Source organism: Callithrix jacchus, chromosome 7 (genome assembly GCF_049354715.1).
Source record: "Callithrix jacchus isolate 240 chromosome 7, calJac240_pri, whole genome shotgun sequence".
Lineage (NCBI taxonomy): Eukaryota > Metazoa > Chordata > Mammalia > Primates > Cebidae > Callithrix > Callithrix jacchus.
In genome coordinates, this window is record NC_133508.1 from 158729607 (window position 1) to 158749532 (window position 19926).

At 39.8% G+C, this 19926-nt stretch overlaps 1 protein-coding gene across 2 annotated transcripts in view; it reads left to right on the plus strand.

Moving 5' to 3' along the window:
• Window positions 1–19926, plus strand: part of XKR3 (XK related 3) — a 45034-nt gene that overhangs the window by 200 nt on the left and 24908 nt on the right. The window contains exons 2-4 of one of the 2 annotated variants that reach the window (XM_054236713.2): window positions 529–5838; window positions 14280–14413; window positions 14699–14711. In XM_054236713.2, the coding sequence (XP_054092688.1) occupies window positions 14380–14413; window positions 14699–14711 (47 nt within the window). In that variant the 5' untranslated portion in view covers window positions 529–5838; window positions 14280–14379. Of the gene's footprint in view, window positions 1–528; window positions 5839–14279; window positions 14712–19926 lie in introns of both variants that reach the window. The other variant, XM_054236711.2, reaches the window with a different exon arrangement.

Consider the following 19926-nt stretch of genomic DNA (forward strand, 5'->3'; position numbering starts at 1 on the left):
TAGGGGTGGGGGACCTGGAGCCCGGGGCGGGAGCTGGGGACACTGGGGCCAGGGCGATCCCGGAGGCTGCGCCGCCGTGGGGGCGGGGGGCTCAGTCCCGGCCCCGCCGCCCTGGTAGGCCCAGGTTCCGAGGGCTATCCGGACCCCACGGAGGCCACAGGGCGGACGCGGGCGCGCGGGGTTCCTCACCTGGGTCCACGGCGGCTTGGGGGTCCGGGCGGGGCCCGGGAGTTTCCTTGGCCTAGTGAGTCAGTCGGGCAGGGAATGCGCCAGGAAACGCTCAGCCTCTTGCCTCCTCTCTTTCCTCCCGGGGCGGGGGCTCTCGTGGCCCGGCCTCTTCCTCCCGGCACTCCTCCCTCCCGGCCGCGGCCCCGCCTCACGCCGCCGCGGCCTCTGCCGCTCCCTCCTCCTGCCGGGCTTACCACTGGGTGGCCCGCTGCCGCCACCATTTCAATCTGCAAAGCAGACCCTAGATGATCTGCCTTTCTGATATTCCTTGGCCTCAAGTTCTTCTGGTTTCTTTTTTAGGTACTTGGAGAGAGGATAAAGGGAGAAGGAAATGTCAGAGAAAAGATCAGTGTCGGCTGGGCGGAGTGGCTCACGCCTGTAATCCCAGCACTTTGGGAGGCCGAGGTGGGTGGATCACGAGGTCAAGATATCTAGACCATCCTGGTCAACAAGGTGAAACCCCGTCTCCACTAAAAATACAAAAATTAGCTGGGCATGGTGGCGTGCTCCTGTAGTCCCAGCTACTCGGGAGGCTGAGGCAGGAGAATTGCTTGAACCCAGGAGGCGAAGGTTGTGGTGAGCCAAGATCGTGCCATTGCACTCCAGCCTGGGTAACAGCGAAACTCCATCTCAAAAAAAAAAAAAAAGTCAGTGTCACTGGGGCAAGCCATGGCCTGAGCCCTGGCTCTAGCCTCCAGGTGATACTGAGGCTAAAAGTGTTGTGCTCCTCAGGCCTCCTTGTTGACCCCAGTGAGTACTTCACACTGAAGCAGAACGATGCCTGCCCAAAACACTATCACTTTACTTCCAGTGATTGGGAGGCCTGGGGAGCAGGCCCTGGGTCCTGCACAGTTCCATGTAAGGCCCTGGCTTTGCAAACACCTACCCCAGTGCTCCTGTGTACACTCTGTGAAGGCAGACTGGGAGTCAGGGGAAGTGGAAACGGACACAGCCATGGTCTTGCGAGGCCCCTGGTCATCAGTGTGCCTCTCACAAATGCTTCCAAGTCCTCCTCAAAGGGAAGGGACTATTCATCTGTTTGTCACACTGCTATAAAGACATTCCAGAGAATGGGTACTGTGTAAGAAAAGAGGTTTAATTGGCTCACCGTTATGTGGGCTGTACATGCAACTGCTTCTGAGGTGGCCTCAGGAACCTTACAATCACGGAGGAAAGGCAAAGGGGAAGCAAGCTGTCTTACATGGTGGGAGCAAGAGGAAGAGACAGAGGAGGAAGTCATGTATACTTTTAAACAAGCAGATCTTGGGATAACTCTATCACAAGACAGCACTAAAGGGATGGTGCTGAATCATCAGAAACCACACCGATGATCGAATTACCTTCCACCAGGCCCCACCTCCAACACCGGGAATTACAATTTGAGATGAGATTTGGTTAGGGACTCAAATCCAAACCATGTTAGGAAGATTGCCCTGGAGGCCCAGAAAGGCCTGAAGTGTCAGACCCTGGTCCTCTGTGGGCCTGGTCATCAGTGGTGTCTCAAGAAAACATTTCTGAGTTCTCCTCTGGAGGAGGAGGCCCAGGCCCAGGCCAGTGAGGCCACCAAGGGAGAGTCCCAGGCCTGGCCATGGCCCTTGCTTCAGACACTCTTTGAAGTAGGGACTAGCCCATGACAGATATAGAGACCCCAGCAATGTGTCCTAGGCTGTGGCTGCCAGCTATGCCTTGAAGGTGGACACTAGCCTGAGCCAGCCACAGGACTAAAGACTGTGCTCATAGGGCAGCCATGGCCTCACATGGGATGTGGTCCTAGGAGGTACCCCCAAAACCAAGTTTCTAGATCCCACTCCCATGATGGAGAGCCAGTGAGAACCAAGTGGTGGTCAGTCCTGCATGGGCTTGGTCATCCCATGCAAGCCCCCAAATATGTTCATGTCCCCCACCTGAAAAGGGTGCACTGTGGAAGTGCCTTGGCCCAAGAAGGGTCAGGGGTCGGTCCTGGCCATCTGATATACTTGTGGAAAATATTTCTGTTCTGTGGGTAGCACTGAGCAAGATGCTGTGAGATGGTGCCCCAGGTCCAAACACAGTCCTATGTGGGGTCTGGTCATTGGGTGAGCCTCCTGAAATTTTATCTAAGTCTCCCTCTAGAAACAGAGACTGTCTTGGGATGAAGAGGGAGATCCAGTGAAAGCACCACCCTGGCTGTGTCCCAGACATAGCTTAGTCACCAGCTGCTCCTAAAATATTTTTCCATGTCTCTGGAATGGATGGCCAGTGATTCCTGTGGGGGGTGTCGGTGTACTTGACACTGGTTTAGAAAATATTTCAAAGTCTACCTCTGGGCTGTGGTGCCTACCCCTGTGTTGGTGGGGACTAGCCAGCCTGAGAAGCCCCCTCAGGGTGCAGGCTCCAGGCTTGATCCATTTGGTCAATGCCTCTCCCTGATGATTTCTATTACTCTCTGGAGATGGGGACATCTTGGCATGAACAGGAAGGCCCTGGGGATGCCAAGACTAGTTACATTGCTGCATAGGACCTGGTTCCTTTCAGTGGCAGGACTGGCCCATGCCACTGAAAGACCCAGCCTTGTGGGTCTGGTCAGGGCATGAATCTCCCTGAAACATTTCCAAGTAGGCCCTTGGAGTGGGAGCAGTGGGCTGACTAGAGGAACCCAGGGGAACGCATCTGGCCTCGATCACACAGAGTCCCAGTACTTGGTAAACTAGACCAACAAATCTGTAAGTATCCAGGGGTCAGGACAAGCACAATTTGGATGGGCCAGAGGAGGGCCACTCAATCTTGCCACAGCTCCTCATGGGGCACAGATGGATGTGTATCTTAAAAATATTTCTGTCTCTCTCTAGCAGACAGTTCCATGGAGGGCCCTGGAGTTCTGTTGCATGGTGAACCTCCAAGGGTTTTCTAACTCTCCCACTGCAGGGGAAGTGAAGCTATCCAGGGGTCCCAAGGTGGGCCCATGCAGCCCTTGCTGTTGAACATGCCTTCAGAAAACGTTTCCAACTCACCTGCCAAGGTTGATGGCAGCTGGAGCAACTCTTCACGCGCTGGGAGGATTTCCAGGCCCACTGAGGTTTCTTGAGGGACTGGTCCCAACTTGGTACCTTTGTAGAAAATGGGTAGCTGTAAATGCATTGATTTATTTCTGGGTTATTTATCCTGTGCCATTGGTGTACATGTCTTTTTTTTAATGCCAATACTATGTTGTTTTGGATACTAGAGCTTTATAGTATGTATGTATGTATGTATGTATGTATGTATGTATGTATGTATTTATTTGAGATGGAGCCTCACTCTGTCACCCAGGAGTGCAGTGAAATAATCTCGGCTCACTGCAGCCTCTGCCTCCTGAGTTCAAGTGATTCTCCTGCCTCAGCCTCCCAAGCAGCTGGAGTTACAGGCATGAGCCACCATGCCTGGCTAAGTTTTGTATTTTTAGTAGGGACAGGGTTTTTCCATGTTGGCCAGGCTGGTCTCAAATTCCTGACCTCAAGTGATCTGCCTGCCTCAGCCTCCCAAAGTGCTGAGATTACAGGCATGACCCACAGTGCCTGGCCATATTTATTATTCATTTTGTATATATTTAATGGGTACAAGTGCAGTTTTGTTTCATGGATATATTGCATCGTAGTGAAGTTTGGGCTTTTTGTATATCCATCACTTGAACAGTGTACATTGTACCTAATAGGTAATTTTTCACCCCTCACTACACTCCCACCCTCCCACCTTTTGGAGTCTTCAGTGTCTATTATTCCACTCTCTGTGTCCATATGTACCCATTGTTCAACTCCAACTTATAAGTAAGAATATGTGGCATTTGACTTTCTGCTTCTGAATTATTTCACTTAGGATAATAGGCTCAGGTTCCATCCATGTTGCTGGGAAAATATTATGTCATTCTTTTTAATGGTTGAGTAGTATTCCATAGTCCACATTTTCTGTATCTAATCATTCATTGATGGACACTTAGGTTGATTGAATGACTTTGCTGTTGTGAAAAGTGATATGATAAACATGAGTGCAGGTGTCTGTCGTGGAATGATTTGTTTTCCTTTGGGGAGATGCCTAGTACTGGATTGCTCAATCTAATGGTAGTTCTGTTTTTAGCTCTTTGAGAAACCTACATAACATTTTCCATAGAGGTGTACTAATTTATATTTCCACCAACAGTCTATGAGCATTCCCTTTTGTCTATATCTTCACTAACCTCTTTTTTTTTTTTTTTTTTACTTTTTAATAGTAGCCATTCTGACTGGTGTGAGATGGTATCTCCTTGTAGTTTTCATTTGCATTTCTCTGATGATTAGTGGTGTTGAGCATTTTTTCATGTTTGTTGGCAGTTTGAAAAATTTCTGTTCATGTTGTTTGCTGACTTTTAAATGGGATTATTTTTTCTTGTTGCGTTCCTTGTAGATTCTGAATATTAGTCCTTTGTCAGGTGCATAGTTTGCAAATATTTTCTCCCACTCTGGTTGTCTATTTGCTCCGTTGAAGGCTCACGCCTGTAATCCCAGCATTTTGGGAGGCCAAGTTGGGCAGATAACAAGGTCTAGAGATAAAGACTATCTTGACCAACCAAAAATAAAATGAGACTAAAAAAACATTTTACAAAGACAGCAGAAGAAGTAAATACTTAGGAGTAAATTTAACAAATGTGCAAAAGTTATAATCTAAGAACTCTAAAATATTGCTGAAATAAATTTAAGAACACTGAAATCAATGAGAAGATATCTAATATTCATGGATTGGACAATAACCCTCCACATTTGACCTACAGCTTCAATTAAGTCTCTAGCAATCCCAGGTGACTTATTTATAAAACCTTGTCTCTACTCAAAGTACACAAATTACCTGGGTGTGGTGATATGGGCATGTAGTTGCAGCTACTGGGGAGGCTGAGGCAGGAGACTTGTTTGAACCCAGGAGGTGGAGGCTGCAGTGAGCCTAGATTGTGCCATTGCACTCCAGCTTGGTGATAGAGTGAGACTCCTTCTAAAAAGGAATGAAGGAAGGAAGGAGAGAGGGAGGGAGGGAAGGAAAGAAAGAAAGAGAAAGGAAAGAAAGACAAAGAAACGGAGGGAGGGAGAGAAAGAAAAAAAGAAAAGGAAGGCACTGTGGTAGTTTCTCATAAGATTGGACATACATTCACCATAGGTCTCTAAAATTAAGGTATATTTATGCTAATTTGTATATGAATGTTAGTAGAGCAGGATTATTCACAATATGAAGGTTTCCAACAACTGGTGTGGAGGTGTGCCAAGGTCAATGATGATACCCTTGAAGTGGATTTACATCATATATTCACTTAACATATATTTAATAATTGATGCAAATCTATATATTCTAGAGTAAAACCACCTTGAGTTCAAATTGCCTATTAAACAAGAGTATGTACAATAGTCATATATGATATGGGCTTTGGTAAGAGACTGTCTGGAGATAAAAAGTTGGGACTCATCATACCATTCAAAAATGCATTGTACAGGAAGAGATAACCAGGAGATTGAGATTAAATGCATCAGGAATAATTCAAGTAAGAGACAGACTAAGAAATAAATGTGGGGAGGACTCAAGATGGCGCTGTGAGAACAACCCAGGATTGAAGCTCTCGCTGGACGCACAGAGAGGGTGAGTTGGGGAAGCATTTCCAGACGGATCTTATTTGCCCACAGAACGGGGAAATTCCCAGGTATAAAAGAGACGCGGGACGCCAGGCAGAGGTCTCCGCTGGCGTAGCCGGCAGCCGGTGCGGCTCCGGCCCGTGCCGGAGCACGGAGGCGCTCCACAGCGCTCCATACAAAAGCGCACTGTTATGGGTGCCCTGTTGAACCGGCAAACTAAGACCCGAGAGGGCTGAACTTGAGACTGAACGGGTCTTGAACTGTGACCCAGCCCAGGAAATCCCAGGGACTCAGCGTTTGGGGGAGTGCAGTGCGACAAACAAAACGGCGATTCCAAACGCTCCCGGTGAATAGGTTTTTTTTTAAAGTACAGCTCCGCGGGGGAGGGGCATCAGCCAATACTGAGGCAATCAGCCCCTACTGAGGTACATGCCCATTGCTGACGCAGCCTGCCTCTGCCGAGGCAACCCGGTACAACAGAGAGACTCCGCAGCAGGGCATAGCCCGAGGCTACAGGGCGGAGACCACAGCAGAAGGGCGGAGCCTGCAGGAAAAGGGCGAACCTCACACCAGCAGGGCGGAGCCTCGGCAGGCAAAAAGTGACTAGACTGCCTCCTAGCTGGGCAGGACAGTGAGGCGGACACTCACAAGGAAAGCCCCAACCCCCACCCCCAGACAGAGCATCTGAGGAAAAAAAAGGGGTTTTCTTACAAGTTAGGTTGCAGCAGAACTAAACATAACAGCCTAGCAGCCCTGAATGAACAACAGAGCTCACAGCTCAGCACTTGAGCTCCTACAGACTGTCTCCTCAAGCAACTCCCTGACCCCTTTACATCCATAAGACTGACATTCGGCAGACATCATCCTGGGACAAAGATAGCAGAAAAAGAAACTGGTAGCATCCCTCGCTGTTCCGCAGCCGCTACAGGTGCACCCCAGACAAGCAGGGCCTGGTGTGGACCTCAGCAGTCGTACAGCAAAGGTGCTAGACTGGTAGAAGGAAAACCAAGTAACAGAAATACTCCATCATCAACAATCTGGGTGTCCACTCAGAGATCCAATCAAAAAGTCAGTAACTACACAGACGACAGGTGGATAAATCCACAAAGATGGGAAGAAACCAGCGCAAAAAGGAGGAAAACACCCGAAACCAGAACACCTCGCCACCTAGAAAGGACCAAAACTCCTCACCAGCAAGGGAACAAAGCTGGACGGAGAATGACTGTGACGAAATGACGGAATTAGACTTCAGAAGGTAGATAATGAGAAACTTTTGCGAGCTAAAAGAACATGTTTTAAATCAACGTAAAGAAACTAAGAACCTTGAAAAAAGATTTAAAAAAAGATTTGAGGAAATGATAACAAGAATGGATACCTTAAAGAGGAATATGAATGAATTAAAGGAGCTGAAAAACACAATACGAGAACTTCGCGAAACATGCACGAGTTTCAATAGCCGAATTGACCAAGCAGAAGAAAGAATATCAGAAGTCGAGGATCAACTCAATGAAATAAAACGAGAAACCAAGATCAGGGAAAAAAGCGCAAAAAGGAATGAACAAAGTCTCTAAGAAATGTGGGACTATGTGAAGAGACCTAACCTACGTTTGATAGGCGTACCAGAATGTGATGAAGAGAATGAATCCAAGCTGGAAAATACTCTGCAGGACATTATCCAGGAAAATTTCCCCCACCTAGCAAGACAGGCCAACACTCAAATGCAGGAAATACAGAGAACACCACAGAGATATTCCGCAAGAAGAGCAACCCCAAGGCACATAATCGTCAGATTGAACAAGGTTGAAATAAAGGAGAAAATACTAAGGGCAGCCAGAGAGAAAGGTCGGGACACCCACAAAGGGAAGCCCATCAGACTCACAGCAGATCTCTCGGCAGAAACTCTACAAGCCAGAAGAGAGTGGGGGCCAATATTCAACATCCTTAAAGAAAAGAACTTTCAACCCAGAATTTCATATCCAGCCAAACTGAGCTTCAGAAGTGAAGGAAAAATAAAATCCTTTGCAAACAAGCAAGCACTCAGAGAGTTTCTCACCACCAGCCCTGCTTTACAAGAGCTCCTGAAAGAGGCACTACACATAGAAAGGAACAACCAGTACCAGCCATTCCAAAATCACACTAAATGCTAAAGAGCATCAACATAATGAAGAATCTACAACAACTAACGGGCAAAACAGCCAGCTAGAATCAAAATGGCAGTGTCAAACTCACACATAACAATATTAACCCTAAATGTAAATGGACTAAATGCACCAATCAAAAGACACAGACTGGCAAATTGGATAAAAAGCCAAAACCCAGCAGTGTGCTGTATCCAGGAAACCCATCTCACACGGAAGGATACACAAAGGCTCAAAATAAAGGGTTGGAGGAAGATTTACCAAGCAATTGGAGAGCAAAAGAAAGCAGGAGTTGCAATCCTCATCTCTGATAAAATAGACTTTAAAGCAACAAAGATCAAAAGAGACAAAGAAGGCCATTACATAATGGTAAAAGGATCGATACAACAAGAAGAGCTAACGATCCTAAACATATATGGACCCAATGCAGGAGCACCCAGATACATAAGGCAAGTTCTTAATAATTTACAAAGAGACTTAGACTCCCACACAATAATAGTTGGAGACTTTAACACTCCACTGTCAATATTAGACAGATCAACCAAACAGAAAATCAACAAGGATATCCAGGGCTTGAACTCAGACCTAGAGCAGGCAAACCTGATAGACATTTACAGAACTCTCCACCCCAAATCCACAGAATATACATTCTTCTCAGCACCACATCACACCTACTCTAAAATTGACCACATAATTGGAAGTAAAGCACTGCTCAGCAAATGCAAAACAACTGAAATCATAACAAACAGCCTCTCAGACCATAGTGCAATCAAGTTAGAACTCAGAATTCAGAAACCAACCCAGAACCGCACAACTTCATGGAAACTGAACAACTGGCTCCTGAATGTTGACTGGATAAACAACGAAATGAAGGCAGAAATAAAGAAGTTCTTCGAAACCAATGAGAACGAAGACACAACATGCCAGAATCTCTGGGACACATTTAAAGCAGTCTCTAGAGGAAAGTATATAGCAATAAGTGCCCATATGAGAAGAATGGAGAGATCCAAAATTGACACCCTATCGTCAAAATTGAAAGAGCTAGAGGAGCAAGATCAAAAAAACTCAAAACCCAGCAGAAGACAAGAAATAACTAAGATCAGAGCTGAACTGAAGGAGATTGAGACACGAAAAACTCTCCAAAAAATCAATAAATCCAAGAGCTGGTTTTTTGAAAAGATCAACAAAATAGACAGACCACTAGCCAGATTGATTAAAAAGAAAAGAGAGAACAACCAAATAGATGCAATAAAAAATGATAAAGGGGAAATCACCACAGATTCCACAAAAATTCAAACCATCATCAGAGAATATTACAAACAACTCTATGCACATAAACTAGTAAACCTGGAAGAAATGGATAAATTCCTGGACTCCTGTGTCCTCCCAAGCCTAAACCAGGAGGAAGCTGAAACTATGAATAGACCAATAACAAGGTCAGAAGTCGAGGCAGCAATTAAGAGCCTACCACACAAAAAAAGCCCAGGTCCAGACGGGTTCACAGCCGAATTCTACCAGACACACAAAGAGGAGCTGGTACCATTTCTTCTGAAACTATTCCAAATAATCCAAAAAGAAGGAATCCTACCCAAATCATTCTACGAGACCAATATCATCCTGATACCAAAACCCGGCAGAGACCCAACGAGAAAAGAAAACTTCAGGCCAATATCCATGATGAACATAGATGCAAAAATCTTCAATAAAATATTGGCAAGCCGATTGCAACAGCAAATCAAAAAACTTATTCATCATGATCAAGTAGGATTCATCCCGGGGATGCAAGGCTGGTTCAACATACGCAAGTCGATCAACGTAATTCACCACATAAACAGAACCAAAAACAAAAACCACATGACTATCTCAATTGACGCAGAGAAGGCATTTGACAAAATTCAGCAGCCCTTTATGCTAAAAACCCTCAATAAACTCGGTATCAATGGAACGTATCTCAAAGTAATAAAAGCTATTTATGACAAACGAACAGCCAATATCATACTGAATGGGCAAAAACTGGAAGCATTCCCTTTGAAATCCAGCACTAGACAAGGATGCCCTCTGTCACCACTCCTATTCAATATAGTACTGGAAGTTCTAGCCAGAGCAATCAGGCAAGAAAAAGAAATAAAGGGTATTCAAATAGGAAAGGTGGAAGCCAAATTGTCTCTATTTGCAGACGACATGATAGTATACCTAGAAGACCCCATCGCCTCAGCCCAAAAAATTCCTGAAACTGGTAAGCAACTTCAGCAAAGTCTCAGGATATAAAATCAATGTGCAAAAATCACAAGCCTTCCTCTACACCAATAACAGACTTAAAGAGAGCCAAATCAAGAATGAACTGCCATTCATAATTGCTACAAAAAGAATAAAATACCTTGGAATACAACTCACAAGGAACGTAAGGGACCCCTTCAGGGAAAACTACAAACCACTGCTCAACGAAATCAGAGAGGACACAAACAGATGGAGAAACATTCCATGTTCATGGTTAGGAAGAATTAATATCGTGAAAATGGCTATACTGCCCAAAGTAATTTACAGAATCAACACTATCCCCATCAAGCTACCATTGACTTTCTTCACAGAACTAGAAAAAACCACCTTGAACTTCATATGGAACCAAAAGAGAGCCCGCATAGCCAAGTCAATTCTAAGCAAAAAGAACACAGTGGGGGGCATCATACTACCGGATTTCAAACTATACTACAAGGCTACAGTAATCAAAACAGCATGGTACTGGTACCAAAACAGAGATATAGATCAATGGAACAGAACAGAGGCATCAGAGGCAACACAACATAGCTACAACCATACAATCTTTGATAAACCTGACAAAAACAAGCAATGGGGAAAGGACTCCCTGTTCAACAAATGGTGTTGGGAAAACTGGCTAGCCATGTGTAGAAAGCAGAAACTGGACCCCTTCCTGACACCTTACACCAAAATTAACTCCAGATGGATTAAAGACTTAAACATAAGACCCAGCACCATAAAAACCCTAGAAGGAAATCTAGGCAAAACCATCCAGGACATAGGAGTAGGCAAGGACTTCATGACCAAAACACCAAAAGCATTGGCAACAAAAGCCAAAATAGACAAATGGGACCTAATCAAACTCCACAGCTTCTGCACAGCAAAAGAAACAGTCTCTAGTGTGAATCGGCAACCAACAGAATGGGAAAAAATTTTTGCAGTTTACCCATCTGACAAAGGGCTGATATCCAGACTATACAAAGAACTCAAACAGATTTACAGGAAAAAAACAAACAAGCCCATTCAAAAGTGGTCAAAGGATATGAACAGACACTTTACGAAAGAAGACATATATGAGGCCAACAATCATATGAAAAAATGCTCATCGTCACTGGTCATCAGAGAGATGCAAATCAAAACCACATTGAGATACCGTCTCACGCCAGTTAGAATGGCGATCACTAAAAAATCTGGAGACAACAGATGCTGGAGAGGATGTGGAGAAAAAGGAACACTTTTACACTGTTGGTGGGAGTGTAAATTAGTCCAACCATTGTGGAAGACGGTGTGGCGATTCCTCAAGGCCTTAGAAATAGAAATCCCATTTGACCCAGCAATCCCATTACTGGGTATATATCCAAAGGACTATAAATCGTTCTACTACAAGGACACATGCACACGAATGTTCATTGCAGCACTGTTTACAATAGCAAAGACCTGGAATCAACCCAAATGCCCATCAATGATAGACTGGATTGGGAAAATGTGGCCCATATACACCATGGAATATTATGCAGCAATCAGAAATGATGAGTTCGTGTCGTTTATAGGGACATGGATGAATCTGGAGAACATCATTCTCAGCAAACTGACACAAGAACAGAAAATGAAACACCGCATATTCTCACTCATAGGCGGGTGATGAAAAATGAGAACACATGGACACAGAGAGGGGAGTACTAAACACTGGGGTCTACAGGGGGAAAAGGGGAGGGCCAGTGGGAGGGGGAGGTGGGGAGGGATTGCCAGGGGAGAAATACCAAATGTGGGTGAAGGGGAGAAAGCAAACAAAACACACTGCCCTGTGTGTACCTATGCAACTGTATTGCATGCTCTGCACATGTACCCCAAAACCTAAAATGCAATTAAAAAAAAAGAAAGAAATGTTATATTTAACCAAGTGTGGTGGTCTTTTCTATGACTGCATAGTATTCCATGGTGTATATGTGCCATATTTTCTTTATCCAGTCTCTCATTGATGGGGATTTGTGAACAGTGCCACAATAAACATATGTGTGCATGCATCTTTATCATAGAATGATACATACTCCATCGAGTATATACTTAGTAATGGGATTGCTGGGTGAATATTTCTATTTCTAGATCTTTGAAGAATTGTCACACTGTCTTCCACAATGGTTGAATTAATTTACAATTATACCAACAGTGTAAAAGTGTTCCTATTTCTCCACATCCTCTCCAACATCTGTTGCCTCCTGATTTTTTAATGACCTTTCTTCTAACTGGTGTGAGATGGTATCTCAATGTGGTTTTGATTTGCATTTCTCTAATGACCAGTGATGATGAGCGTTTTCATATGTTTGGTACATAAATGTCTTCTTTTGAAAAGTGTCTGTTATATCCTTTGCCAACTTTTTGATGGGGTTCTTTGCTTTTTTCTTGTAAATTTTTTTAAGTTCTCAATAGATTCTGGATATTAGCCCTTTGTCTTATGGGTAGATTGCAACCTTTTTTTCCCCCAATAAGGACAACAAATTAAAAAAGAAACTATTATATTTGGCAAAAAGTCAGTTGATGATGTTAAATAGAGTGCTTTGTGTGGACTGTTTTGGATGAAAGTCTGACTGGTTAAGGTAAGTGGAAATTTCAAATGAGTATATTATCAATGGCAAAAATGGTCAGCTGATGTTTAACATTTTAAATTTAGCAATTAGGGTGTCATGGATGACCTTATTGGAAAAAACTGTGAGTTCACTGTTGTAGGATAAAAACCTAAGAAAGAATAAGAACTGATGGAAAGGAAATAGCTAATAGAAATTCTCTGTGGAAATTACAAGCAGAAAAAAAGTATCATAAAAGACAGTTTTTGTTTTGGATCATAAAATATGGAGTTTTTAATAAATATGTGATAAGGATATAAGGACAGTGATGAGGAGAATTAAATAAATTACATGAAAGAAAAAAATTAAACATAGATGGGTTGGACGTATTTTAAAATGTAATAATGATTTTGTGTTTGAACAAATAAGTACATATAAATAAAAGTGTGATTTAGATCACAGTAACAAACAATGAAAGTCAAAGAATTTAATACTCTGCAGCATAAAATTTAACTAAAGGATTGGAGGAAACAATATGATAAATTCTGAGAATAGAAACAATGCAAAGAAAGTTCAAGAAATGAACATCTTATCAAATAATAATAAAATAGACAACTACTTGCTTCTTCCCTCCCTTTTTATTTTAACTACTATTTTTACTTTTCCCATTGATATATTTTACCAAATGACCAACATCTTCTATGGAAATACTATCTTTTCTCTCTTGAAATTCGCATTAGTTATTACTCATTTTATGCATTTTCATTATATTAACAGCATTTTTAGTCAAAAAATTCTGTCCAAAAATTCTGTTCTAATATTTACTTGATTTGAAAGTACTGTTGCCTTTTCCTTATTATTTATATTGTTTTGTTCCCACACATAATGAACAGTTGATCTTCACAGTAGTAATTGTTCTGGCAGTTTGTCTAGAGACAACTTAAAATTAGCTTCTTTCCTCCACAAAAGAGAGTTTCAATTTATTATTACCATGCAAAGTCTGAATTTTGTCTCTATTTAAATTCAAACTTGATTAATAACTTCAGAGTTAAGTTAAAAAAAAACCATAATTTAAATGCAAAATGACCAACTTCTAAAAATAAGTGGAAGTAAAGGGCTCACTATTATGTATTCCTTTCCTCATGTGGAATATCTCCTGGATAGTTTTCGTAGTATCATCATGGGTAGACTTGGCTTAGACCTTGTGCTGTGTTGTTTTGGTGTATGTCAGCTACAGACATTGACTAAAAGGCACAGAAAGAAAACTTATGGGAAATGAACATTTCTTTCATACCACTTGGAGATAGGACTGTCATCTTGGTGTTAAGAGGTGGTTAATGCCTCTGAGAAGTTTGATTGTCTATTTCTTTAAAACAATGTTTTCTAAAGATACAATGCCTTAGGTTAGAGATTTTGGTTGAATATTCCCTAAATCAGACATAGATTTTTCTATTATGATTAGTAATCCATATTTATCCATTAACATTTCCTAGATAAAGTGAATTATATGGAATCTCGTTCTCTTCTTTTTGGATTGTATACTGAATTCTGCTGGATTCACTGACAAGAGTTTGAATTAGCAGAACCCTGAGAATGGAGACACCTTTAGAAGAGACTGATGAAGAAGGTACAGGAGGAGTTTTATCTTCAGAAGTAGAAATTAACCTTGGCCGCAGATCCCATCCAAGCTTTCCTTTTAGTGTTTTCTTGTCAACTCTTCTCTACTCTACTGAAGTGGCCTTCGCTTTGTATATGTTTTTTATTTATCAGAAAGGTAATGACATATACTGGACGTCATTTACCATCAGCTTTATTATTATGGGGGCAATTTTTGATCAAATTACCCTGCTCTTTTTCAACAAAGACTCGAGGAATAAGGTTGTGTTACTTTTTTGGCATATTCTTCTTTTAGGACCTATAGTGAGGTAAGTGACACAAATATTTCTCATTCACTGTTTCCAACGAGTAAATTGAATATAAATAGTCAGCTAACAAGATTAAGGATGTCGTAATTAATGTTTCTCTAATGGACATGCTTCCCTGTTTAGTTTTATTTTGTTTTCACAATTTTGAAAGGGTTACTGTGTGATTGGTTGTAAGATAATAGTAATTTTATAAAGTGCAAATGGAAATGTCAGTCATTTCTTCTGTTCTTTTTATGCACATATTCTATACCAGTCTTTTTTTTATTTTTTTCATTCAGCCTAATGGGCATTTTAAATAGTTATGGGGGATAAATATGTAACCCTAAATTAAGAAGGAAGAGTAGGATAAGAAGAGAGAAACCCTTGAAAATAATCTCATAAACTTTGTCAACTCAAGGGATTTAATTTTTTAATGGTAGATTCTCCAGACATCCTTGAATTTGTGGCTGTCACTTGGAATATCAAAATGTAGCTATGCAATTTATTTCCACATCACTTTTATTTGTTACTTTACTAATTTGTGTTAATACTATAAATTTTGTAAGATCTAATTTGAGCCAGTTCTGTATTTATAGTTCAAAGTAATAACATGTATACACAATTATATACATTTTATTTTGAACTAACATGTATACACAATTATATACATTTTATAGAATTTGGAGTCACTGGGTATAAGTGTTACCCTTTATTAAAAAGGTAAAGTAAAATACAAAATTACCTGGAAGTGGTGGTGTGTGCCTATAATACTAGCACTTTGGGAGGCCAAGGTACGTGGATCATGAGGTCAGGAGTTTGAGACCAGCCTGGCCAAGATGGTGCAACCCCATCTCAACTACACATATGAAAGTTATCTGGGAATGATGGCACGTGCCTTTAATGATAACTCAGCTACTCAGGAGGCTGAGGCTGAGAATTCCTTGATCTCAGGAGGCAGAGAGATCAGTGAGCCAAAATTGTGCCACTGCATTCTAGCCAGGGCAACAGAGTGAGACTCTGTATATATGTATACTCTGAATATATTTATTTATATATATTTATTCTGTAAATGCACAAAATGCAGAGTGGTTTACAAACATATGCAAAAATTTGAAACCTCAAAGTCTAATCTTCTATACAAAGAATTAGTAGCAACAAGAACAATTAGTAACACTAGCAGGACAATAAACACTCCTGCATGGCCAAAGAGTTAAGCCCAGTGACAGTTCGTGAAGTGATTTTGTGCCATTCTCTGGAGCTAATTTAGCTTTAATTGACTGTATCTCCTGAAAAACAAGGACTTAGGCAGAAACCACAAGAAATGAAGACATTAGCCACAAAATTCAATAAATAAATAAAACCCCTGACAATATTAAAACTAGTAATCCATGTGTTGTAAAAACGTATCTAATTTTACTATTTTAAAATGCTAATCAGTATTTTGTAAAATTTTTGCAATAGGGTGGGTGTGGTAACTCATGCCTCTAATCCCAGCACTTTGGGAGGCTGAGGTAAGAGGATCATCTGAGGTCAGAATTTTGAGACAACCCTGGCTAACACCCGTTTCTACTACAAATACAAAATTAGCTGGTTGTGATGGCGTGGGCCTGTAATCCCAGATACTTGGGAGGCTGAGGCAGAAGAATCAGTTGAACCCAGGAAGCAGAGGTTCCAGTGAGCTCAGATCACACCATTGCACTCCTGCCTGGGTGAGAGAGTAAGACTCCATCCCCCCTGAAAAAAAAATCTTGCAGTAAACAACATTAGATGAAAAGAAAAATAACTTATAAAAATATGCCTGTAAGTGGAAGACACTAGATTACCCATTTCCTTAAAAATATTCAAAGAAATGTGAGTTATAGGTAATAAAGTATTTGTTCAATATATCTCCAATATAAACTTGACCATTTTCTTTCCATCCTCCACTTTTCCCCCACTTTTGATAACTCATTTCTTCTTTTACTATCTTTTCATATCCTACTTTCTTCCATCATAGTGTTATCTTATTCTAAAAAAATCTTTATGAATGGTTCAATGCAGTGAAAAGAATGGTGAATTCTCCCTGGCTTGAAACAAGATATTTGCAATATACTTGTTGAGAATGTATGTTTAATATTTAGACTATTTATTATTGAAAGAGATTCTCTCAGGGAGACTATGTTCTACTAAGCAGAAATAAAGATTTCCAAATTATGATATATATGCCTTTTCTTTTTCCCATATGATATGGAGATATCTATTGTCACTTAAAATGTCAGTAATAAACTTTTATTTCCTCTCAGAACCATGCACTGTTTAGAAGCCTATTTACATAAAGCCATATAAAAGGCTTTAAAATATATTTCTTTATTGCTAATGACAATAATGGCCATGTGTTTATTATGTAAATTTCTATATGTGGTTTACTTTCTGGTGTGGTATGTAATAATTATTCTCTAGGTGTTCCAGATTATATGACATGCTATGAAGTGTATAATATATATAAATAGTTTAATTATGCAATTGCATGTGACATCTATATTTCTATATATGTTCCACATGCAAATGATACAAGAATCAGCCATGTTAATGATAATGATCTTGATTTATCTAGTAATTAAATAAATATGTTAATGTCTCTTACTCATTTCTCTGGCAGTAGCACTATTATAGTATCAGTTTTGTCTGTTTGTAGCTTTTCCATACATAGAATGAGAACGTCCTGTAATCATCTTTTACTTTTTTTGTAATATTATTTTTTAACCTTTTCTTCTCAGATTAGCAATATTCATTAGTATGTGAATAAACTGTAATTTAGTTAATGTCTCATCTGGTAATTATGTTGTAAAAATTTTTGTTTTACAAATAATTCTGCAACCGATTATATTTGTATGTGTTTAAATAAGAACGTCTATGGATAATGTAAAGGTGCTCTTAAATGTCACCACAAAGAAATGATATAATTTATATGGTGATAAACAGTCTTGTTGAATTTTCCTCCAAACTAGATGTATGAAAAGTGACTAATTATCATTTGCATAAAGAATAAGTCTTCACACTTTTGCATAAATTTATATATATTTGCATTTACCTTTTTAATGATTAAATAAACTCTTCTAGTGCTGGAATTATAGGCATGAGCCACCATGCCTGGCCTCTAATCTTTGTTTTATCTTTTAGTCAGTTTTGACATTTGTGAACTTTCTTTTTGAATTGTAAAATTCAAAATGGGTTGATAATTTTTACAGCTAAACATAAACACATTTCTTCAGTCAGCTGTTCATAATGGTTTAATGTTTTTCTCTGAAATTTTAAAATGTTTTTGTAATAAATTACAATAGAATTTTGCTATTGTTTGAGAGTTTTTATCTTACCAAATTCTCTATATATACACATATATATATAAGTTAATATTTTAGTTCTGTATACTTACCATGTGATATCATTTAATTTTAGGCAGGAGTGAGAACAGAATTAGGTAATTTATGTTTTCAAATATTAATTAAAATTATTTACTGTATAATTTAAAGGTCAGATTGAAAATGTCTCAACTTAAAACAATTACTTTTTCTATTATATTTAAAGTACCATAACTGAGTTTATTTTGTTATATTAATTAGCCTTACCCACAGGTTTAAAATCTTAGTTAATATGTATGTGAATAAATACAAAATCTTGCAGGTCAATTCTTTTTTAACTGTTTTCCACTGTATGTTTTAGGTAATCTCATGCTTATTTTTCTATGTGAATTTCAGAGTTAGCTGTTGATACATTTTATTTTATCAAATTAAATTTATAGATTACATTTAGGAAAGACTAACATGATTTCCAAGAACAATTCTTCATATTTATGCACTACATAGGAATTCATTTTTTAAGATTAATATCTCTGAAGTGGTTTGTGTGTTTTTTAATTGAAGTTTTTATAATTTTTAGGACTCTTGCATTATAGAGTTTACATTTTAGGTTAATAATATGCAAGGTATATTTTTATTTCATGTTTTATTTCTTTTTGTAGATGAGGGATCAAGTGATATTTCAAATTGTATAAAGATTGTTAACTGTTTTGTTATTGATTTAAAACAACTATTGCATCAAAAATGTGATCTGAATTATAAAATGAAAATGTATATTTATATATAAATAAAATGAACATATAAATGAAAATATATAAATATATAGAGTCTTGAATTATGATCTGAACTGATGTCAGCTATTGTAATTTTTTTCACTTGAGCTAAACTGGAAAGTGTGGCTTAATAGGCCTAATTTAGTTTCTTTGAGTGTGTGTGACATGAAGTTTCATTTTCTTTTGTTCAGGCTGGAGTGGGGTAGTGCTCACTGCAACTGCTGTCTAGCAGGTTCAAGAGATTTTACTGTTTCAGCCTTTGAAGTAGCTGGGATTATAAGTACCCGCCATCATTTCCAGCTCATATTTTATTTTTAGTAGAGAGAGGGTTTCACAAGGCTGGCCAGGCTGGTCTCCAAATCCAGTGAGGAAGTGTCTGACTGTCCAACCGACATTTGAGAAACTGTAGGACTGTTTCCAAAAGTAGCTACAATATCTTATCTTCCCACCAGCAATGACTAAGGGTTCTAACTTTTTACATCATAGCCCTAATGTGAATGAATAAAATCTCCTTGTGATTTTGGCTTTCATTTTTTCTTTGAATGATCCTGGCACCTTTGTTGAAAATCACCTATTGGTAAGCACAAGTGTAGATTTTGGACTGTCAGCTTTATCCCCTTGACCTAGATACTTATCCTTATTACCAGACAGCCTTGAGGATTAATGTTTTATAATAAGTTTTTTAGTAGAAAGTAGAAATTAACAAATTAAGTTGGTATTATTATTTTTGCAGAATTGTTTGGCTATGTGGAGTCCTTTGCATTTCTAACTGATCACTTGATTGTTTCTGCCAAACATTAATAATAACAATAAAGGCAACTGGAATTTTGATATGGAACAAATTGATTTTATAGATCAGTTTGGGGAGTACTGTCATCTTAACAATGTTAAGTCTATCAACCCAGGGGCATGTAATGCATTTCCATTTACTTAGGTGTTTAACTTCCTTCATTGATGTTTGGTAGTTTTAAATGTGCAAATCTTATACTTCTTCCTTAAAATTATTTCTAAATATTTTCCTTTTTAGGTTATTATAAATGAAGTTTTTTAAGCCTCATTTTCAATTGTTCACTGCTACTGTGTAGAAACACAGCTGATTTCTGTATAGTGATGCATACCGAAACCTTG